The sequence below is a fragment of the Oncorhynchus clarkii genome, chromosome 16 (assembly GCF_045791955.1).
Source record: "Oncorhynchus clarkii lewisi isolate Uvic-CL-2024 chromosome 16, UVic_Ocla_1.0, whole genome shotgun sequence".
Taxonomy (NCBI): Eukaryota; Metazoa; Chordata; class Actinopteri; order Salmoniformes; family Salmonidae; genus Oncorhynchus; species Oncorhynchus clarkii.
In genome coordinates this window covers 37,102,399-37,127,543 of record NC_092162.1, presented here as the reverse complement: position 1 = coordinate 37,127,543, position 25,145 = coordinate 37,102,399, and the positions used below count along the sequence as shown (strand labels likewise).

The 25,145-nt window shown below is 43.8% G+C and overlaps 1 protein-coding gene across 2 annotated transcripts; it reads right to left on the bottom strand.

Annotated features, from left to right (window-relative positions):
* Positions 1–23,414, bottom strand: LOC139368376 (phosphofructokinase, muscle a). Of its 2 annotated transcripts, XM_071107163.1 has the most exons (22): positions 22,926–23,414; positions 21,119–21,192; positions 20,766–20,843; positions 20,040–20,229; positions 17,992–18,157; positions 14,032–14,185; positions 13,764–13,859; positions 8,506–8,598; positions 8,172–8,297; positions 7,879–7,943; positions 7,689–7,752; positions 7,411–7,557; positions 6,874–6,944; positions 6,605–6,692; positions 6,168–6,320; positions 3,958–4,122; positions 3,557–3,618; positions 3,283–3,394; positions 3,043–3,142; positions 2,418–2,523; positions 1,842–1,999; positions 1–1,636 (listed from the first exon to the last, which is right to left on the bottom strand). In XM_071107163.1, the coding sequence occupies exons 1-22, from the start codon at positions 23,005–23,007 to the stop codon at positions 1,614–1,616; spliced, it is 2,373 nt and encodes a 790-aa protein (XP_070963264.1). In that variant the 5' UTR covers positions 23,008–23,414; the 3' UTR covers positions 1–1,613. The 2 variants fall into 2 exon arrangements, with proteins under 2 accessions (XP_070963264.1, XP_070963263.1); XM_071107162.1 differs by having other exon boundaries at positions 1,523–1,999.
* Between the last annotated feature and the right edge of the window lie 1,731 nt (positions 23,415–25,145).

Here is a 25,145-nt window from a genome sequence, read left to right as displayed (position 1 = left end):
TGTAGCTCTTGTTTAGTTTATGAGTCAGATTATTAATTAAACCAGAAACATACATGCAAAACAGACATATTCGTGTAACATAAAAAAATTACTCTTCCCTTTCATGCACCTCTTCCTTCTCCATATGCCAGGGGTCTCCAACCTTTTCTAGCATGAGAGCTACTGTTAAATCACGTGAGCTACTCATAATTGCTTTCCTAGCTTTGAAACATGCACTCCTTTTATTTTCCCGAATTCTGTTTTCTGTGTTTTATTTTTTGTGGTTTGGGATTTATTTTTATTTAACTCAGAATTACAATTATTCATAGAGAAACAATGCAATTTTATGTTCTGAATCAATGTCAATGCTTAAATCACACCAGAATACCTACCATCTTTCGGCCTGGAAAAAAAACCAAATTCTGATTTGAGTGTAATACCACTTTAAATGCACATTTTGCGAGAGAGGAACGTGCTGGTTTAGCGATGTTTTTGCAACTGCATATGTCATACCAGTTTGCAAAACAAACGCCCACCCAATTGATACAAATAATCATGATATAATTCTGCCAGCTAAACCTGGTTTTCAGTTGACATTAAAATGATTAGGTTTGGGGTTAAGTCTGTCTACCGAGAAGACAATTGTTATTTCCGCTAACTAGTATACGAAGTGAATGATAGGCAAACGCGCACACCACACAGACATACAGGGGCAATATTGCGGGAAATGTATTGACAGATATTGTTACGTTTGGGTTTTAAGCCAGTTATGACTAACTAGGGGTAATGTCAATGTGGATTTGATAGTAGCCGGGAGCTTGGTGTGTGTGATACTTGACAGTCTGCAGAGTTCTCATTCTCAGCCCGAATCCAACCGCGATCGGCCCAGTCTTTTAGTCCTACATAATAATAAAACGCTTGATTGTATTTAAAGGCATTCATGACTCGTTTGCTGTCTAATGGCATGAATTATTGATTGATTATATTTTAGTAGGCTAAATTAAGACATAACGTGCGCTCACAGCTTGATGGATTGATTATACAAGGCTACTACGAGGTGGGTCGAGCAAAAATAATACATTATTTAGGCTATTGCTTGCTAAATGTTTCTGATCAGTGATGGATAAATAAATAAATGAACCACCACCTCCACTTGCCCAGCCAGAGATCAATTAAGCAATATACAGACATAAATTCAGTGAAACAAAACCATATTGATTTATCAGTCAAGTCACAGGCATTAGGTCGGGTGTATCACAGGCTACTACCGAGTGAAGAGCAACATACACTTGTTAGGCTACATAACAAGCTTGCAAAATGTTCTAATCAGCGAATATGAGCAAACTAGAATAAAGATTATCACTAGCACTCACCTCAATTTAATTAACATTTTAACAGTCTAATTGTTACCAAATATCCAAAATATTTGGATATCCAATCTGACATTGATTTAGCAAGAGGAGTCCCCCCACACTTGTCGCAAAAAGAGCGCAATGGGGCAGTCACAATCAAAACAGTGATGAAATGAACCCACAAGACTGACTTTAAACAATTTGGGAAGTGCATGTATTTTTCATAACTATTTGGTGGGCTGCTCCAATTGGCCTGTTGGAGAACCCGGATATAGACATACATCAGAGGCGGCTGGTGGGAGGAGCTATAGGATTGTAGTGGTTGGAATGGAAAAAAGGGAATGGGGTCAAACATGTGGTTTCCATATATTTGTGTTTGATATTGTTCCATTTATTCCATTCCAGCCATTACAATGAGCCCATCCTCCTATAGCTCCTCCCACCAGCCCTCCACTGACATACATGTAACATAGAACAATTACTCTTCCTCCTCGTGTTTCGTGGGGGGACATGCCTTCTTCATCAGTGGCGCTGGCATCGACACCCTCTTCTTGATAACATGCTCCATGTGGGCATGCTCAGATGTGTCCAGGCTGATGTTGTATTTAGCAAGGATCTTCATGATTGGCCTCAATTTCAGCCACCACGATGTTTTGGGGATGCGGTGCCTGGACAGGACAGCAGAGGGGGGTAGAGAAGCCTTAATAGGAATGTTAGGGATATTTTGGCCCTGTCCAGGAACAACCACTAGCCCTTACCTCTAGACACTCGTGGAGATCTGAGAGGATTGGATAGCAATATGGTGATAACAGGTGCTAGGGTTCATTTCTGGACAAGGCCAATATAAAAAGTGGTCCTTTGTAGCTCAGTTGGTACGGTATGGCGCTTGTAATGACACAGTAGTGGGTTAAATTCCCAGGACCACCCATATGTAAAATGGATGCACACATGACTAAGTCATTTAGGATAAAAGTGTCTGCTAAATGGCAAATATTGTATTATTATAGAATAATCAGCAACTGCCACTTTCAAGTTAAGCGTCATATATTGTATTTTTGAAAATATGTATGATTTAAAGGATCTTACACAAAGTCTGTCTGTTCCTTCAGCTCAGCAAGAGGCTGGAAGGTCAGTGCTCTCTTCTTCATGCCTAGCACACAGGCAGAGTCTGGGGTGTTAGCGAAGATACGACCTGGAGAACAGGAGAAGAAGATTAACTGTCACAGAGACAGAGATTTAAAAACAAGTATATGAACTTGTGAGGTATAAGCAGGGGTTATCTCACGTGGACAAACGCACGTAACAGAGGATGGTATCGTAGCGTCTGTCTGTCAGATTTTCTACGTCACTGATCATTTGGACAAATTACGATTTCACAGGCTTTCGAATTTTGGAAGAGAGGACATTTGGCCCATAGACTTGCCCGAAATATGCAGCGAGAGGGGGGTGGAGCTACCATCGTGCTTCAGCTCCTCATTCTAGTATATTTTCTAAGACGTCTGCCCCCAGAACTTAATCAAGCATCTGACGCAATTATGCAAGATTTTAGTTCTGGGTTTCTGAGATTAAACCAAGGGATACAACGGACACAAAATGCACTATCAATGGACACATTTATTTTTTACATCCTATCTTCTACGTATGTGTACATTACAATTGCCACTAGGACACATGGGCTAATTGGAGACATCCCACAGCCTGTCTGTCTTACCGTGTCTATAGACCTCCTTGAGTTTCTCTGTTATCCACAAAACAGCCTTGGAACCCATCTTGGTGCCAAAGTTCCGGTCGAAAGGTGTTGGGGTGCCGCCCTGGGGAGAGGGAAGGTTGTATTACTGCATCTGAAGTCGACGTGCTGTATGTTCTGGAAAAGCTATAATATTAGGGACACTCTTCTACTACTTCTAATAGGGTGCCATTTGGGGATGCGGCCTTGTCACTGTTAACAGACCTGTTGCATGTGTCCCAGAACGTTCTTGCGGCAGTCAAAGATGCCCTTGCCCTCCTCAGAGTAGAGGGCGAAGATAAAGTCTGTGGTGTAGTTGGCATTGCAGTTCTCATTCCTGACACACAGAGGAATAATCAAAAGGTGTACAGATGAGATCTAAACATGAATGTAATGTGTACACACACTGTTGAAGTGGCATGGCAGTTTTGGGTTTTGGGAAAGGTACAAGCATGGTAGATAATGATATTGAATGAAGGAGTGCTTGAATGAATCCCACCTGAGAATCAAACCTCTCTTCACATCTGTCTTCATCTTCTGCACGAGATGCTCTACGTTCATCTGTAAACCAGAGCCTGTCGGTCAGCACACCTTGGTACCATGTAAACTATATAGAGGCCAGTTTGTATCATGTATACTTTTACGTAGAGGAGAAACTTAAGCCTAGTCCTGGACTAGAAAGTATGTTCAATGAAGATTCTCCACGGACAGCGCCTCTCCAGGAATAGTGTTCATGACTAAGCTTAATCTGTGTCCGGGAAACTGTCCCAAAGATTTTCACAAGCTGACAGACTGGTGTAGACTATGTATGTGTCTAAAGCTCTCCATGTCATGATAGAGACAAAGAGAGAGAGAGAGAGAGAGAGACTGCAAGAAAGTGTGTAGCCTGCTTCAGCTCACCTCCAGGTCTCTAATACCAAATTTGTCCTCATAGATGTATGCAGCATCAGCCCCAGCAGCCAGACCTGCCATGGTAGCCAGGTAACCACAGTACCCTCCTGCGGTCTCAATGATGAACACACGACGCTTGGTGCCTGCTGCTGACTGCTTGATCCTGTCACAGGTCTGAGGGGACAGGGAACAGAGAGGAGACGGGTTAAGAGGGGGAGACTGACAGTTTTACAGCATCAGAGTATGTGAGCTGAGCGGAGCAAGGAGTGGAGCGAGGAGTGGAGCATGCCCAATTTGTCACTGGAGCGTGGAGCCTTCTCGCCCGCTCCAATTTCGCTCCAAGTAGCGCTCACTTCACGAGCTCAGGGTATGCCCATGCCAGCATTAATTCGTAGTCTACTTGTGTGCTGCTATAGCCCCTTGCTTTATCTACTGTCATGGAGTTTCGTTCATTTTTGTTCTATTTTCTGTACAATATGCCATAATAGATTTTGTCCCAATAGGCCTGGCATATTCCCACGTTCAATGAGCTTTCCGTTTTGATCGGTTTATTTTGCCTAAAAACTTTTAGGCCTACCTATAGAAAAATAAAAAATTAACTCTGCATCTCTGCCTAGTCTGGCAAGAGTGGCCAAGAGGGTGTTTATCATCCCCAGTGGCTCTGCAAGTGTTGAGAGGATACTCTCCAGGCACCATCGCACGTGCCTGAAGTCACAGACTGGCCAAACTTGTGTTTCTAAAAATGAATTCAAAAGTCATTGTCCCTACCAGCCTACAGTTGCACTCGCAAATGCTTCACAATGTTTTTCTTTGTAGGCAAGAGCCTTGAAATAATTGAAATACTATAGCCTAAATAATTCATTTTCGTTCCTTCTTAGGCTCCCTGTCTGGCTCCTGACCTATTTAGACTGTTTATATGTGGTTAATATGACATGTAGCCTATTTGAAATGGAGCGCAGGAGCTGATGAGCGGGATTTCCAACCACTCAATGCTCACATTCAGAATATGGAGGTTATGGTTTAGAGTAGACCATGTGCCCTAACTGTTATTGAGCTAGGCAATTAACATCTTTGTTTTTAATGGGACAATTTCAGGGACAGCAGCACCTCCCTGTTCCAGTTTAAAACGTTTTCACCCTACTGAACATGACCCAGGTGTTGGTGTTACTTATGGTGATGGTGTGTTCATGTATTACGGTACTGACCACAGTTATGGTGTTGATATGTTACATTTCTGATCACGGTGATGATGTATTACGGTACCGACCGAGGCGGTGGTGTTGATGTATTACGGTACCGACCGAGGCGGTGGTGTTGATGTATTACGGTACTGACCGAGGCGATGGTGTTGATGTATTACAGTACTGACCGAGGCGGTGGTGTTGATGTATTACGGTACTGACCGAGGCGATGGTGTTGATGTATTACAGTACTGACCGAGGCGATGGTGTTGATGTATTACGGTATTGACCGAGGCGGTGGTGTTGATGTATTACAGTACCGACTGAGGCGATGGTGTTGATGTATTACAGTACTGACCGAGGCGGTGGTGTTGATGTATTACAGTACTGACCGAGGCGATGGTGTTGATGTATTACGGTATTGACCGAGGCGATGGTGTTGATGTATTACAGTACTGACCGAGAAGATGGTGTTGATGTATTACAGTACTGACCGAGGCGATGGTGTTGATGTATTACGGTACTGACCGAGGCGATGGTGTTGATGTATTACAGTACTGACCGAGGCGATGGTGTTGATGTATTACGGTATTGACCGAGGCGGTGGTGTTGATGTATTACAGTACCGACCGAGGCGATGGTGTTGATGTATTACGGTACCGACCGAGGCGATGGTGTTGATGTATTACAGTACTGACCGAGGCGATGGTGTTGATGTATTACGGTATTGACCGAGGCGGTGGTGTTGATGTATTACAGTACTGACCAAGGCGATGGTGTTGATGTATTACGGTATTGACCGAGGCGATGGTGTTGATGTATTACAGTACTGACCAAGGCGATGGTGTTGATGTATTACGGTACCGACCGAGGCTATGGTGTTGATGTATTACAGTACCGACCGAGGCGATGGTGTTGATGTATTACGGTACCGACCGAGATGATGGTGTTGATGTATTACGGTACAGACCGAGGCGATGGTGTTGATGTATTACGGTACTGACCGAGGTGATGGTGTTGATGTATTACGGTACTGACCGAGGTGATGGTGTTGAGGGCTGTGTCAGCTCCGATACTGAAGTCTGAGCCGGGGACGTTGTTGGAGACAGTGGCGGGGATGACCACCATGGGAATGCACAGCTCTTCATACTTATCTCTGCCCTGCACCAGCTCAAGACCACCCATATACGCCTTGGAGAGGGGACAGGAGGAGAGAGGAGAGGAAAAAGGGGAGGGAAGAAGATGCGAGAAGAGGGAGAAGAGCAGCAGGGGTTACACTACTGAGGTACTGGGCTTGTGTGTCTTTTGTAGTTCCATGTGAGATCCCACATAGACATTACATTTACATTTTAGTCATTTATCAAATTATCTTATCCATGATGACTTACCTACTTTTAGAACATTGACTTGTGATTGTAAGACAGCCACACATTAAAGAAGACATGCATGTGATGAGATAATCTTCTGACTCTTACCTCGAACCCTCCAATAATCACCAGAGAGTGGATATTGAACTTAGCGATAGTCAAGCTGATTTCCTCAATGTACTCAGAAGGAAGGACTCTTCAAATAAAGGACGATTTAGTTAGTAGTGTGAAATATCAGCGATTTACCGTATCGCTGCCCCAAAAATGATTTTACATGTCAAAATGAGTTTTGTGTGCCCCTCAGTTCCACTCCTGCTGACAACACAAACTATTACACTGTATTCATCCTGCATCCTAATAATCATTCTGAGTAGTACCTCTTGGTGCCCAACTCAGAGCCCCCCTTTCCAGTCCAGCCTGACACTCCAGTCCAGGTGATAGGCTCAATCTGTGGAAGACAACAAAGTCAAGGGGTCAAGGGAGTGAGGTTTCCAAATTCACTGGACAAGAGTTACTGTACCAGGCAGAGGAGGCTGCTGGGAGGTGATATAGGAGGACGAGCTCATTGTAATGACTAGAATGGAATACATGGAACATGTGGTTTCCATATGTTTGATACTGTCCTCCTATAGTTCATCCTACTCATCCTACCAGCCTCTTCTGGTACCAGGCCACACTTATTCTATATTTAGATTAGAGATGACCTGGATCTGTACACACAAAGCATCCATGAGTGTTGATCTAGGATCAGTTGAGCCTTTTAGATGTTGCATGGACAAAAGGAACCTGATCCTAGATCAGCACTCCTACTCTGAGACACTTTATGAATATGGGCCCTGATAAAAAGAGGAGTTTTGGCTGAGAGGAATGGGCTCTGCCTAGTACGCAATGTGTAGTGCGTAGGGTGTACATACCTTTCCTTGAGCGAGACCCTCGAACCCGTCATGAACGGCCAACATGTTGTGTCCCTGAATGATGCCGATCCTCACTGCAGAACGCACAGCAGCATTCATACCAGCACATGGAGCACCAATGTTTACTATAGCCACGTTAATGTTGCTCTGCAGAGGAGGAGAGGAGAGGTAGAGAGGAGAGGTGACAAGAAGAGAATGGTGACACATTTCTGTCAGTGCTAGAGTCGTAACTAATTTAACTAAACTCAGGTGTTCATTATGTAGCTGTTGTTCCCCACCTTGGTATCTGGAGGGTTGATGTGGGCCAGCATCTTGTATGTGTTCCAGTTGTTTTCAAAGCTCCTGGACACGGCCAACAAAACAGTGATGTGTTAGTAGACTGTGATAAAGTTCATATGTGACATCCAAGTGAGTTTCAGCAATAGTGAAGCCATTGTAAGAGTGGTAAAAGTAGGCTAGTGTTCTTACTTTCCTCTGAGCTTGATAGCATCCTCCCATCTCTTCTCAGCCATGGCAGTAGTCACATCCTTAGTCTGGGGGTGGGGGGGAGGGGGAAGATCATTAACGCATATTTACATAGAAGTTGAATCATCTGCCATCTCAGTCCATGTCATTGTTTTTCTCTGCCATATAATAATCAAAACCCTTTAGTAGTCAATTAAATTCTTGTTGAAATGACAGCAAAAGTGCTCAGATCTATGATGAACCCATTTGAATGGCACACATACAACAGTTGATGTGGGTTAGTGACTGATACTGACCACTTGGACACACTCCATGAGGGGCAGCCTGACGGCCTGGTTACCGGACAGACTGACCACACAGGCCGGGGTCTCTGGAGTGGCCTCCAACAGGGCCATCACAGCCTCCACACCCATCCTGCTGCCCTAGGGGAGAACACACACCAGGGTTAGACACACACATCACGGTCAAACACAATCACGACACACCGTAGCTAGATACACACAAAGACACACCAACAGAGCCAGAACCACCTCCACACCCATCCTGCTGCAGTGGGGAGGAGGGAGAACACACAAACATCACACATTTAGACATGCTCATACGCACAGAGACGGAGAGAGAGAGACCTACCAGGATTCTGTCGAAGGCTGAGGGAGTGCCGCCTCTCTGCACGTGTCCCAGGACAGTGGTACGGGTGTCAAAGCCCAAATTCTTCTCCACCAGCTACAAATGTAAGAAGCACACACAAAGAGCTGTTAACAACCGTCAGTTCAACCGTATTCAACCATGACAATGCAGTAGAATCTTAGCACTTTAACTCTGAGGTATTATTTGGGAAATCGGCCCTATTGTGGGCTAAAATATGCTGACACATTGTTCTGTCAGTTTTATAGTCTTTTAAGTAATATTTCATGTGTTAATTGTGTAGCCATTGTCCCCCCTTGGTATCTGGAGGGTTGTTGTGGGCTAGCATCTTGTGTGTCTTCCAGTTGTTTTCAAAGCCATATTTTTGTGTGTTGCCTTCTTTATGCTGGATATTCAACCTCTCCCTATCCCAGGCTTTTGTCCCCACTTGCTTCAAGATATCCACCAGGGTAATTGAACTAAATAACTATAGCCCTGTAGCACTCACTTCTGTCATCATGAAGTGCTTTAAAAGGATAGTCAAGGATCATATCACCTCCACCTTACCCAACACCCTAGACCCACTACAATTTGCATACCGCCCCAACAGATCCGCGGACGACGCAATCGCCGTTGCACAGCACACTGCCCTATCCCACCTGGACAAAAGGGATACCTATGTGAGAATGCTGTTCATCGACTACAGCGCTGCCTTCAACACCATAGTGCCCTCCAAGCTCATCACTATGCTCAGGGCCCTGGGTCTGAACTCCGCCCTGTGCAACAGGGTCCTAGACTTCCTGACGTACCGACCCCAGGTGGTGAGGTGAGGCAACAACACCTATGCCACGCTGATCCTCAACACAGGGGCCCAACAGAGGTGTGTGCTCAGACCCCTCCTATACTCCCTGTTCACCCATGACTGCATGGCTTCGCACGACTCTAACTCAATCATCAAATTTGCTGACGACATTAGTGGTAGGCCTGATTACCAACGACAATGAGACAGCCTACAGGGGAGGAGGTTAGAGCCCTGGCGGAGTGGTACCAGGAAAAGCCATCCACATCGACAGGGAGCAGTGGAGAGGGTCAAAAGCTTCAAGTTCCTTGGCATGCACATCACTGAGGACCTGAACACTTTTAGTTGTTGCAGAAATTGACCCACTACGCTGTTTATTTTCTGCATCTATGTAAAAATGTTAATAAAAAATATTGTTTTACGGTTAGGAATGTTTCTTAACGTTAAAGGCTCCCAATTTCAATCAAACGTTTTAACAGTCACACACCTAGCCCTTCACAAACTTTGACAGATGCACCATTGACAGCATTCTGCCGGGCTGCAACACCGCCCTGTTACGGCAACTGCACCACCTTCAACCGCATGGCTCTCTAGAGGGTGGTGCGGTCAGCCAAATACATCACCGGGGGCACGCTGCCTGCCCAAGAAGATCATTAAGGACCTCAGCCACTCAAGCCACGGTATGTTCACTCTGCTACCACCTAGCAGACAGAGACGGTACAGGTGCAGCAGAGCCGGGACGAGAGACCAAGAAACTGCTTCTATACCAGGCCATCAGACTGTTGAACAGCCATCACTAACTGGCTACCTGCCAGACACTCAGCCCTGCACCGTGAGACTAATGCCTCATGTATAGAGTCAGTGAACGCTGCTCACCTCATATTCAGTTTATATACTGTTGTTTACTCACTGTGTATGTACAGTGCATTCGGAAAGTATCCAAACCCCTTAACTTTTTCCACATTTTGTTACGTTACAGCCTTAGTCTAAAATGGATGCAATAAAATAAAAATCCTAATTAATCTACACACAACACTCCCCAAAGATGAAAACAGATTTGACATTTTAGCTAAATGTATTAAAAATAAAAAACAGAAATACCTTATTTAGATAGGTTTTCAGACCCTTTGCTATAAGACTCGAAATTTAGCTCAGGTGCATCCAGTTTCCATTGATCATCCTTGAGATGTTTCTACTTGATTGGAGTCCACATGTGGTAAATTCAGTTGATTGGACATGATTTGGAAAGGCACACCTGTTTATAAAAGGTCCCATAGTTGACAGAACATGTCAGAGCAAAAACCAAGCCACGAGGTCAAATTAATTGCCTGTAGAGCTCCGAGACAGGATTGTGTTTTGGCACAGATCTGAGGAAGGGTACCAAAAACATTTCTGCAGCATTGAAAGGTCCCAAGAACACAGTGGCCTCCATCATTCTTAAATGGAAGAGGTTTGGAATCCCCAAGACTGGTCGCCTGGCCAAACTGAGCAATCGAGGGAGAAGAGCATTGGTCAGGGAGGTAACCAAGAACTCGGTCACTATGTCAGAGCTCCAGAGTTCCTCTGTGGAGATGGGAGAACCTTCCAGAAGGACAACCATCTCTGCAGCACTCCACCAGTCAGGCCTTTATGGTACAGTGGACAGACGGAAGCCACTCCTCGGTAAAAGGCACATGACAGCCCGCTTGGAGTTTGCCAAAATGCACCTAAAGGACTAACAGACCATGATAAACAAGATTCTCTGGTCTAATGAAACCAAGATTGAACTCTTTGGCCTGAATGCCAAGCGTCACATCTGGAGGAAACCTGGCACCATCCTTACGGTGAAGCATGGTGGTGGCAGCTTTATGCTGTGGGGATCCAGACTTGAACCTGATCGAACATCTCTGGAGTGTCATGACTCTCCTGGTCGAGGATCCAAGGCCTCAGATCAGCTTGGCAAATGAACAACAGAGAGACGGGGGGGGGGGACTTGGCCAGTTTTACGACACTTTCAAACCCTGTAGTGAATCAAGTTATAGTTATAGTTCTGGCTTTCTAGTAGCAAGATTGGAATTACTTTGTTAGAGAGAAGATTTTGTAACGTAACAAAATGTGGAAAAAGTGAAGGGGTCTGAATACTTTCCAAAGGCAAATCAAATCAAATGTATTTATAAAGCCCTTCTTACATCAACTGATATCTCAAAGTGCTGTACAGAAACCCAGCCTAAAACCCCAAACAGCAAGCAATGCAGGTGTAGAAGCACGGTGGTTAGGAAAAACTCCCTAGAAAGGCCAGAACCTAGGAAGAAACCTAGAGAGGAACCAGGCTATGAATGGTGGCCAGTCTTCTTCTGGCTGTGCCGGGTGGTCAGTTGGCTTTTCATAGCCGATCATTCAGAGTATCTCTACCGCTCCTTCTGTCTCTAGAGAGTTGAGAACAGCAGGTCTGGGACAGGTAGCACGTCCGGTGAACTGGTCAGGGTTCCATAGCCGCAGGCAGAACAGTTGAAACTGGAGCAGCAGCAACTGTTCTCATCCTAATACTATTACTGTACGTACCATTTCCTTTTCCAAATTATATACTGTCTATACACATCACGTATTTATATTCAGGATTCTCACACATGCTCACTCTAATATATCTCTGTGGATTGTTACAGTGGGGCAAAAAAGTATTTAGGCAACCACCAATTGTGCAAGTTCTCCCACTTAAAAAGATGAGGCCTTTCATCATAGGTACACTTCAGACAAAATGAGGGAAAAAAAAATCAAGAAAATCACATTGTAGGATTTTTAATTAATTAATTTGCAAATTATGGTGGAAAATAAGTATTTGGTCACCTACAAACAAGCACGATTTCTGGCTCTCACAGACCTGTAACTTCTTCTTTAAGAGGCTCCTCTGTCCTCCACTCGTTACCTGTATTAATGGCACCTGTTTGAACTTGTTATCAGTATAAAAGACACCTGTCCACAACCTCAAACAGTCACACTCCAAACTCCACTATGGCCAAGACCAAAGAGCTGTCAAAGGACACCAGAAACAAAATTGTAGACCTGCACCAGGCTGGGAAGACTGAATCTGCAATAGGTAAGCAGCTTGGTTTGAAGAAATCAACTGTGGGAGCAATTATTAGGAAATGGAAGACACACAAGACCACCGATAATCTCCCTTGATCTGGGGCTCCACGCAAGATCTCACCCTGTGGGGTCAAAATGATCACAAGAACGGTGAGCAAAAATCCCAGAACCATACGGGGGGACCTAGTGAACGACCTGCAGAGAGCTGGGACCAAAGTAACAAAGCCTACCATCAGTAACACACTACGCCGCCAGGGACTCAAATCCTGCAGTGCCAGACGTGTCCCCCTGCTTAAGCCAGTACATGTCCAGGCCCGTCTGAAGTTCGCTAGAGAGCATTTGGATGATCCAGAAGAAGATTGGGAGAATGTCATATGGTCAGATGAAACCAAAATAGAACTTTTTGGTAAAAACTCAACTCGTTGTGTTTGGAGGACAAAGAATGCTGAGTTGCATCCAAAGAACACCATACCTACTGTGAAACATGGGGATGGAAACATCATGCTTTGGGGCTGTTTTTCTGCAAAGGGACCAGGACGACTGATCCGTGTAAAGGAAAGAATGAATGGGGCCATGTATCGTGAGATTTTGAGTGAAAACCCCCTTCCATCAGCAAGGGCATTGAAGATGAAACGTGGCTGGGTCTTTCAGCATGACAATGATCCCAAACACACCGCCCGGGCAACGAAGGAGTGGCTTCGTAAGAAACATTTCAAGGTCCTGGAGTGGCCTAGCCAGTCTCCAGATCTCAACCCCATAGAAAATCTTTGGAGGGAGTTGAAAGTCCGTGTTGCCCAGCAACAGCCCCAAAACATCACTGCTCTAGAGGAGATCTGCATGGAGGAATGGGCCAAAATACCAGCAACAGTGTTTGAAAACCTTGTGAAGACTTACAGAAAACGTTTGACCTATGTCATTGCCAACAAAGGGTATATAACAAAGTATTGAGATAAACTTTTGTTATTGACCAAATACTTATTTTCCACCATAATTTGCAAATGAATTCATTAAAAATCCTACAATGTGATTTTCTGGATTTTTTTTCTAATTTTGTCTGTCATAGTTGAAGTGTACCTATGATGAAAATTACAGGCCTCTCTCATCTTTTTAAGTGGGAGAACTTGCACAATTGGTGGCTGACTAAATACTTTTTTGCGGGAATTGTATTGTATTTGCGAGACATTCTACTGCACTTTTGGAGCTAGTAACATAAGCATTTCTCTGCAGCTGTTAAAAACACCTGAAAATCTGTGTACGTGACCAATTAACTTTGATTTGAAGTAACCTTGTCCCCAGAGAGTGAGCCAGTTGGTGGATGGAGCAACGCTAAAAGAGGTCCTAAAATAACAAGCAAACAAACTCATTTCAACTGCGAGATACAGTAATATGAGGTAGAGCTTGCCTTCTTGATGTCTTCAGAGCTAATGGGGTTTCCAGCTCTGTCCATAGCTCCCTCAGCCACAATAATCACATTCAGACGAGATCCTCTGGCTCGTTGCTGTCAGAGACCAAAGACACAAGATGTCAGCCTGATGATTAGGTACCAACGATGGAAACCGATGAGTGGGATTAAAAATTCTGTTGTAATGTGGTGTGTTTAAAAAGTAATTCAATATGGATAAAGGAATCTTTCAGGTCAGAAGTCAGTCAGTCTGTGCATGTAAACCTACATCAGCCAGTCTTCTGCACAGATGTCCCTCCCATCCATCATCTGGGGGCATCTCTGGGATGAACACCCAGTCAGCACCGCAGGCCAGAGCAGTCACCAGGGCCAGGTAGCCACAGTGTCTACCCATCACCTCCAGGATGAAGGTCCTCTGGTGACTGAGGAGAACAACAGAATAACCATCTTTGTTATAAACCAGATTCAGAGGAGAAAACTGAAACAGGGTGTGTGAGCGACATAGTGCTGAGTGATTAACCAAAATGTATTTATTTTTTTGTTATTAAACAAAGACATAAAAATAAAAGTTTTTGAACACCTACTCATTCAAAAGGTTTTTCTTTATTTTTTACTATTTTCTACATTGGAGAATAATATTGAAGACAGACTGGCTGGCTGGCTGGCTGCTACTGCCTTAGCAGAGATGAGATGATGACTAACAGTACAGAGATAACGTTAGATGGATGTCTGGCTGGCTGGCTGCTACTGCCTTAGCAGAGATGAGATGATGACTAACAGTACAGAGATAACGTTAGATGGATGTCTGGCTGGCTGGCTGCTACTGCCTTAGCAGAGATGAGATGATGACTAACAGTACAGAGATAACGTTAGATGGATGTCTGGCTGGCTGGCTGCTACTGCCTTAGCAGAGATGAGATGATGACTAACAGTACAGAGATAACGTTAGATGGATGTCTGGCTGGCTGGCTGCTACTGCCTTAGCAGAGATGAGATGATGACTAACAGTACAGAGATAACGTTAGATGGATGTCTGGCTGGCTGGCTGCTACTGCCTTAGCAGAGATGAGATGATGACTAACAGTACAGAGATAACGTTAGATGGATGTCTGGCTGGCTGGCTGCTACTGCCTTAGCAGAGATGAGATGATGACTAACAGAACAGAGATAACGTTAGATGGATGTCTGGCTGGCTGGCTGCTACTGACTTAGCAGAGATGAGATGATGACTAACAGTACAGAGATAACGTTAGATGGATGTCTGGCTGGCTGGCTGCTACTGCCTTAGCAGAGATGAGATGATGACTAACAGTACAGAGATAACGTTAGATGGATGTCTGGCTGGCTGGCTGCTACTGCCTTAGCAGAGATGAGATGATGACTAACAGTACAGAGATAACGTTAGATGGATGTCTGGCTGGCTGGCTGCTACTGCCTTAGCAGAGATGAGATGATGACTAACAGTACAGAGATAACGTTAGATGGATGTCTGGCTGGCTGGCTGCTACTGCCTTAGCAGAGATGAGATGATGACTAACAGTACAGAGATAACGTTAGATGGATGTCTGGCTGGCTGGCTGCTACTGCCTTAGCAGAGATGAGATGATGACTAACAGTACAGAGATAACGTTAGATGGATGTCTGGCTGGCTGGCTGCTACTGCCTTAGCAGAGATGAGATGATGACTAACAGTACAGAGATAACGTTAGATGGATGTCTGGCTGGCTGGCTGCTACTGCCTTAGCAGAGATGAGATGATGACTAACAGTACAGAGATAACGTTAGATGGATGTCTGGCTGGCTGGCTGGCTGCTACTGCCTTAGCAGAGATGAGATGTTGACTAACAGTACAGAGATAACGTTAGATGGATGTCTGGCTGGCTGGCTGGCTGCTACTGCCTTAGCAGAGATGAGATGATGACTAACAGTACAGAGATAACGTTAGATGGATGTCTGGCTGGCTGGCTGGCTGCTACTGCCTTAGCAGAGATGAGATGATGACTAACAGTACAGAGATAACGTTAGATGGATGTCTGGCTGGCTGGCTGGCTGGCTGCTACTGCCTTAGCAGAGATGAGATGATGACTAACAGTACAGAGATAACGTTAGATGGATGTCTGGCTGGCTGGCTGCTACTGCCTTAGCAGAGATGAGATGATGACTAACAGTACAGAGATAACGTTAGATGGATGTCTGGCTGGCTGGCTGCTACTGCCTTAGCAGAGATGAGATGATGACTAACAGTACAGAGATAACGTTAGATGGATGTCTGGCTGGCTGGCTGCTACTGCCTTAGCAGAGATGAGATGATGACTAACAGTACAGAGATAACGTTAGATGGATGTCTGGCTGGCTGGCTGCTACTGCCTTAGCAGAGATGAGATGATGACTAACAGTACAGAGATAACGTTAGATGGATGTCTGGCTGGCTGGCTGCTACTGCCTTAGCAGAGATGAGATGATGACTAACAGTACAGAGATAACGTTAGATGGATGTCTGGCTGGCTGGCTGCTACTGCCTTAGCAGAGATGAGATGATGACTAACAGTACAGAGATAACGTTAGATGGATGTCTGGCTGGCTGGCTGCTACTGCCTTAGCAGAGATGAGATGATGACTAACAGTACAGAGATAACGTTAGATGGATGTCTGGCTGGCTGGCTGCTACTGCCTTAGCAGAGATGAGATGATGACTAACAGTACAGAGATAACGTTAGATGGATGTCTGGCTGGCTGGCTGCTACTGCCTTAGCAGAGATGAGATGATGACTAACAGTACAGAGATAACGTTAGATGGATGTCTGGCTGGCTGGCTGCTACTGCCTTAGCAGAGATGAGATGATGACTAACAGTACAGAGATAACGTTAGATGGATGTCTGGCTGGCTGGCTGCTACTGCCTTAGCAGAGATGAGATGATGACTAACAGTACAGAGATAACGTTAGATGGATGTCTGGCTGGCTGGCTGGCTGCTACTGCCTTAGCAGAGATGAGATGATGACTAACAGTACAGAGATAACGTTAGATGGATGTCTGGCTGGCTGGCTGGCTGCTACTGCCTTAGCAGAGATGAGATGATGACTAACAGTACAGAGATAACGTTAGATGGATGTCTGGCTGGCTGGCTGGCTGCTACTGCCTTAGCAGAGATGAGATGATGACTAACAGTACAGAGATAACGTTAGATGGATGTCTGGCTGGCTGGCTGGCTGCTACTGCCTTAGCAGAGATGAGATGATGACTAACAGTACAGAGATAACGTTAGATGGATGTCTGGCTGGCTGGCTGCTACTGCCTTAGCAGAGATGAGATGATGACTAACAGTACAGAGATAACGTTAGATGGATGTCTGGCTGGCTGGCTGCTACTGCCTTAGCAGAGATGAGATGATGACTAACAGTACAGAGATAACGTTAGATGGATGTCTGGCTGGCTGGCTGCTACTGCCTTAGCAGAGATGAGATGATGACTAACAGTACAGAGATAACGTTAGATGGATGTCTGGCTGGCTGGCTGCTACTGCCTTAGCAGAGATGAGATGATGACTAACAGTACAGAGATAACGTTAGATGGATGTCTGGCTGGCTGGCTGCTACTGCCTTAGCAGAGATGAGATGATGACTAACAGTACAGAGATAACGTTAGATGGATGTCTGGCTGGCTGGCTGCTACTGCCTTAGCAGAGATGAGATGATGACTAACAGTACAGAGATAACGTTAGATGGATGTCTGGCTGGCTGGCTGCTACTGCCTTAGCAGAGATGAGATGATGACTATAAGGAATACAAAAAATGAAGTCATCAAATAAAAAAAGTAATATACACAACTGAAATATTTCATTATTTCATAGTAATTTCCACTTTTTCTATTGATTTATACCCAATGCACCTGACAGAGACAATGGAATATTTTCTATGTTTTAGCAATTGAAAAAGATCTAAAATAATTTTGTCATTATTTCATAATGCATTTAGTGTTTGAAAAAATGATTGCAACGGAAATTGAAAACCATGATTATTTTTTAAATAATCCAACTGAAACCGAACCAACCTTTAAAAAGCACGAATCGCTCAGCACTAGATTGTGCATGCGTGTGTGTCAGGCTGCCGTTTATGGAGTGTGTCCAAGTTGTTACTTACAGTAATTAAGCCCATCAACTGTGTGTGTGTCTGCTTGTGTTGTGTGCGCACAGTTGCAAATTTGAGTGACAGTGATGACCTCTCCTCACCTCTGTGCGGTAGTGGTGATGGCATCCACCACCTCTATGATGCGGTGCAGAGCAGAGTCAGTCCCGATGGTCATGTCTGTCCCACAGAAGTCATTGTCGATAGAACCCACCATGCCTACGATGTTCAGGTGGCACGATTTCCGGGCCTCGTCATCAGTAATTTTACCTGGAGAGCAAGCATGGTAACAAAATAGTCAGTCATACACTGTCAGTCAAACACAGCAGCCGTTTCACCAATGTAACCAGACCTGGGCTTAAATAGTATACAGTTGAAGTCAGAAGTTTACATACACCACACCAAATACATTTAAACTCAGTTTTTCACAATTCCTGACATTTAATCCAAGCAAAAATTCCCTGTCTAAGGTCAGTTAGGATCCCCACTTTATTGTGAGAATGTGAAATGTCAGAATAATAGTAGAGAGAATTATTTATTTCAGCTTTTATGTCTTTCATCACATTCCCAGTGGGTCAGAAGTTTACGTGCACTCAATTAGTGTTTGGTAGCATTGCCTTTCTATTGTTTAAATTGGGTCAAATGTTTCGGGTAGCCTTCCACAAGCTTCCCACAATAAGTTGGGTGAATTTTGGCCTTTCCTCCTGACAGAGCTGGTGCAACTGAGTCAGGTTTATAGGCCTCCTTGTTCGCACACGCTTTTTCAGTTCTGCCCACACATTTTCTACAGGTTTGAGGTCAGGGCTTTGTGATGGCCACTCCAATACCTTGACTTTGTTGTCCTTAAAGCCATTTTGCCACAACTTTGGAAGTATGCTTGACTGATGTCTTGAGATGTTGCTTCAATATATCCACATCATTTTCCTACCTCATGATGCCATCTATTTTGTGAAGTGCACCAGTCCCTCCTGCAGCAAAGCACCCCCACAACATGATGCTGCCACCCCCGTGCCTCACGGTTGGGATGGTGTTTTTTGGCTTGCAAGCCTCCCCCTTTTTCCTCCAAACATAACAATGGTCATTATGGCCAAACAGTTCTATTTTTGTTTCATCAGACCAGAGGACATTTCTCCAAAAAGTACGATCTTTGTCCCCATGTGCAGTTGCAAACCGTAGTCTGGATTTTTTATGGTGGTTTTAGAGCGGCCTTTCAGGTTATGACAATATAGGACTGGTTTTACTGTGGATATAGATACTTTTGTATCTGTTTCCTCCAGCATCTTCACAAGGTCTTTTGCTGTTGTTCTGGGATTGATTTTAACTTTTCGCACCAAAGTACGTTCATCTCTAGGAGACAGAATGCGTCTCCTTCCTGACGGCTGCGTGGTCCCATGGTGTTCATACTTGCGTACTATAATTTCTACAGATGAACGTGGTACCTTCAAGTGTTTGGAAATTGCTCCCAAGGATGAACCAGGCTTATGGAGGTCTACAATTTATTTTCTGAGGTCTTGGCTGATTTCTTTTGATTTTCCCATGATGTCAAGCAAAGATGAGTTTGAAGGTAGGCCTTGAAATACATCCACAGGTACACCTTCAATTGACTCAAATTATGTCAATTAGCCTATCAGAAGCTTCTAAAGCCATGACATAATTTTCTGGAACTCTCCAAACTGTTTAAAGGCACAGTCAACTTAGTGTATGTAAACTTTTGACCCACTGAAATTGTGATACAGTGAATTATAAATTAAATAATCTGTCTGTAAACAATTGTTGGAAAAATTACTTGTGTCATGCACAAAGTAGATGTCCTAACCGACTTGCCAAAACTATAGTTTGTTCACAAATTTTTGTGGAGTGGTTGAAAAACGAGTTTTAATGACTCCAACCTAAGTGTATGTAAACTTCCGACTTCAACTCTATGTTTTCTTTCAAATACTTTCATTGTGCTTGATTGAGTTTTCCTGGCACCATGGAACCAATGGAATAGCCTAAAAAGTGCAAACTTGCCAATTTGGCACTCCAGGCAGACTCAATGAAATGCTCAAAGAATTTTGGAAGAAAACAAATACTATTTGAACCCATGTCTGGAAAACACTCAAAGTTCTTAGGGCTTTCCTATGGTTCCCGGGGTTCGGGGGCTCAGTCTTACCGGCTTTGACCAGGTCGACCAGCAGAGTGGCCCACTCCTTCCTGAACTGGTTAGCTCCAGTCAAGCTACCGTCACCCCCAATCACACACAGGTTGGTGATGCCCAGCTTGACCAGGTTCAGGGCAGCCTTCATGCGGCCCTCCCTGGCTCTGAAGTCCATGCAGCGGGCACTGCCAATGACTGTGCCACCCTGGTAGAGAGAGACTCATAGAATTAGAAGAAATAATGGACAAAGTTGTGGACTGCAATTTGGTGGAGCCTGTTAAAAATCATTGAAGACCAAGATGGCCGAAACAACAGTGTTTTTTAACTTTTCTAAACGTGATCTTTAATGATGCATATGAATCTCAACTCTAGGTCAGTTTAAGCACTGAGAATATGTCAGGCTATCATGAAAGAGAGGCAGCTCTGTAATCACACCCTGCTGGGATCTTTCCATCCAGTTTGGCCACATCCAAACTCAACTTAAACACCCTGTGTACGTGGAGGTCAGCTTGTATTACTGGAGCTGACCCCTGCTCTCCCTTAGTTACAGTAGGCATTGTCTATCCATCTATGAACACATTTGGTTGTGTGTTTGTATCCGTCTCTAATATTAAAATAAACCAGTACTCTTGGTTTCTTGTCATTCATTCATTGTAATACCCTCTCTAGACAATGACAGCTTATGACAGTTGTGTACTGTATTGGCATCAGTGCTTGTGAGTGTGTGATAACAGGACTTACCAGTTGCAGCATCATGGACACACTCTCCCAGGTGGCCAGTTTGATGTTGTCTCCTCCATCCACCAGACCCTGGTAACCCTGCACACATCATCAACACAAATACAAACTCCATTATCTTCTGAAATGGGAGACAACACCATGCTACCGCAGCCACACAACTTCTCTCTCAATGTGGGTTGTGATAGAATCCATTTTGGGGGGTATTTCTTAAAACTTCAGTCAGATAAATCACAATGGTAATCAGGATCAAATGGATAGTAGAGGCCTCTGTGGGTGATCAGCAATGATAGGCAACACATTATCGAGTGAATAAACTTGGATAACAGAACTGTGATTCTACTGTATGACTTTACCTCATGAACAAAGTAGACCTTGGCTCCGGTGTAGATACCAACTCTGACTGTGGCCCTCACGGCCGCGTTCATACCTGATAGTCACAGATAGACAGACAAACATGGGTTTACAGGATTGACTGAAGGCTTATACATGCTTATAACAAGTTATAAAGTGCAATGCACAATAACGAGCAGCTTGTCAAAGCCAAACTGTGACATACACAGGGCCACATCTCACAGTGGTTATGGCGTAAAACAACCCGTTTAACAAATGCTAACATTAAGACTAAATCAAGTTTACATTTGGATTTCAGCATCGTCATCATCAAACACATTAATATGACTTTTATAGCCCCTAAGTGGCTTGATACCCATATATCGATGCTTTATACACATATTTAATGTGTATCAAGCATTGACATATGGGTATCAAGTCCCTTGACATTTGTGTTTTGTGCTCAAGAGTATTTTGGCTACAACATCCGGCTGACACATCCAAAATGGCTCATAAACTTATTTTCAGAATTGGAATAGAGAGGTCATGTCTGTAAACAGATCTGTAGACTGTACTCTATCTTCTCTCCATGTTCAGAACACTAAAGGCCAAGATGTGTGGGTGCGTGTTGTGATTGGTCGGTTGGTAGACAAGCATGGTACGGAACCGTCTCTTGTTACAGTAGAGCAGCTGAGAGAAGAGCGTGGCCATATCCTCCATACCGTGACGTTCCACAAAAAAAGGTCAGAGGGTCTAAAATTAACACCAAATTAGAGGGGGAGACGGGCGGGGAATAGGCGGGAGATAAGTGGCTTAGAGAAAAGGTTATGGGACACATTTGGAATCATATATCTAGCAATGGTTTTCATTTTTTATTTTTTATTTAACTAGGCAAGTCAGTTAAAGAACAAATTCTTATTTACAATGATGAAACAGCTAGACAAACATCAGTCATAATAATAATGTTTAATAGCCACTACACCCTATACCTAGCCACACTGGCAATGTCTCTTGCAACAACTTAGTAGAGATCTGTCCAAATAAATATAATGTAATGGTATTTACTGGCGGGACAGCTAAGGTATTATGTGAATTTAAAGTATAAACACAGTCAGCACTACTGAAATGTAGTTATATGACATTGCCAGTAAACTACAGTCTCATTTTACTCTACTTTTATTTGTCTCTCAACAATCATGGAGTAGTACACAAATTTGAAGCATAAGTTATGCAACTTGAAGATAAGAAGTGTACTCTGCTAGGGAAAGATGCAGGTCAACAATGTTTGTGTAGATATTGCCAATTTGAGATCCTGGTCAAGTTGGGAAGTTAAGTTATCTGTATCGGGTGTCAGCCTAAAAAGTCCCGTGGCTCTAAGGGTACAGGAAAGCTATCACGCTGTACTCATCACGTTGTCCTCACTGCCCTGCCAACCACAGTAAAGATAAACCTAAAAGCTAAAGACATTCATCAACTCCTGACGCCTGGCCTCTGGGACTAAGTGATCATGAAGACACATAATTCCAGAATCTAACTGGCATAACTGATCGCTCAGTTGCCCAAATCTTCTTTGGCTGCTTTTAGCTTGCTTTGGATGTTCTTCAGAGATAACTCCAGCCCTAACTCAATAATTCAACTCGGGGTGTTGAGTTAATATAAACTGTGATGATTTGATTTCGCCTACAGAGCTGGAGGTCCTCACAGTCAAACCCAGACTATTGCAGTACTAACACTGACACACACAAAAAAAAACACACACAGTTACAGGCACACAAAACAGTTACAGGCACACACACACACTGCCTCTCTGACGTCACACATACTTCTTACCTTGGGCATCACCACCAGACGTCAGCACGGCTATAGACCGGCCGATGCCCATCTTGGTTGGATCCATACTTGTATGTGACATGGTGTCCACAGGGCTCCACACCAACTAGGTGGTGGCACTAAGGAAGGAAAGGAAACAGATAGATTGGCTGCTATGGCTGCTACCCTGTTTCTCAAGAGAGGTAAGGTCACTGGCTTTATAAGGACACTGCCCCATAGCCCTGCCCCCGAATCTCTCTCAAACACGCACACACACACACAGCCTTGTTTAACTGACCACACAATTCAGTCCCATTCAAAATCCTACTTTCCCTCACACCTAACCTATTCCTAACCCTAGCTCCTATAACCCTAACTTTTACCCTCTATAAATAACATTTGACCTTGCGAGGACTGAAAAATGTCTGTAGTTGGTCAATTTTTGTTTGTTTACTATTCTGGTCCCCACAAGTATAGTTAAACACATCCACACACACACACCTCATGACTGAACTAAATATACATCACTGTGACTGTCACCTCCTAGAGGGCACAGTAACAGAACATATGATAGAATGTAGGCTACATTTAAACATGCTTGAGGGATTCAAATGTGAACATTTAAAACTAACAAATTATAATACATTCATCTCTGAGACCAGAGACCTTGAAGGGTCCCTGTGTTCAAAAATAAATAACAAATGTGACTCTACCCACATCAGGATACTGCTAGTAGACTGCATGTCTGTTATGTTTTGGTACACCCAGCACAGATGATATGAGAAAACCATGATAACATAGAAACTGTAAGTCACCATTAAGTCAAAATTGACATCGGGACCAGGCTTATGCATATCAAAGTGACGACAATGGCCGTTGCCTAGGAGTTGGCAAGACACACAAACAGATCTGGGACCGGGATAGACAAGCCCACCTACATAAATGTGGCAATCAAAAGACACGGGCCACAGACAGTGTGCTGGGTCATCTCTACCCCCTGTCTATGTGTCCTTTAATTAACCTGCTGCTTCAGAAACAGACAGGGTACATTTCAGATAACCAGCAGTAGAGAATTGCTTACGTGATCATCATGTGTTCCTCATCCAGTATGTGTTACATATACTATAGTCTTGCTGGTCTCCACCACCCCCAGTGTCAGAGATACAGTGGCTGTGGTAAGAGATGACTTGCTTCCTGAAAACACTGTCTTTAAAGTAACTGTCCAGTGTTTCCAGATTTCTGTTAAATATGACCTATAATTAATTACAATATGCATGAAATTGTTTTCCTTCCAAAAATGTTTTAATTAAGTATGTTCAAAAGCAGCCTTTATGTGTTGGAATGGTGTGGGCGTACCCCAACGACATAATGTGTGGGCGGTATACCAGCCATTACAAATATTCATGCGAGTAGACCTCTAACAATGAACGTAGCCTTAAGATGCTTTTGGGAAACGGGGCCCAGTTTGACATACAAGTTTTTAAAAAATAGTTTGAACCCTTTTTCTCTCCAATTTATGCTTTGGCCACAAATACAAGTACAAGACGAGTCAACGACATTATGAGGATGAGTAAACATAATATACACTATTAAAAGTGAGATTTTCACTAGACAGATACTTTAATTTTAGTATGGCCCAGTATAAATTCAGGGAATGTTAAAGTTATTTGTCAATCACCCGTAGACACACATTATAAATTGTAATATGTTATGAGGTTGTGGGGCAGAAAAGTTCAGATGAAGACACACGAAATCTTTTAACATGCCAAGCCAAATACTTATGTTGTGCTTTACATGCTACTAACTGAATCAATATATGACTGCAATGTAGACTGCAATGTAGATGACGTAACATTAAATAATTGGTAAATGTGTGTCGCGTGACTACTTTACAGGTGTCTGGTGTGTGATGTCTGGAACGCGACCCTAGTCTTGCTCTTCTTCAGAAGTGATAGCACAGGCCAGGGTATTCATCTGTTATGCGGTATAGCCCAGTTAAAGGGAATGTAATACATACTCCCTTGCTAAAGGCTTCAGATTCCAGATGGCAATTTCATACACAGCGCTAGAGGCAGTTGACACATAGGGCTGGATTCAATTCAGGTTATAGCTCGATTGAAATGTAAAGGCAATGATCCCGCCTTCGTGGACTGCATTCACGGTAAAAGCAGCGTCGGCTCAATCTGAAATTACCTTTACATTTTAACGTGGCTCTTCTTGGTCGTCATTGTAAATAAGACT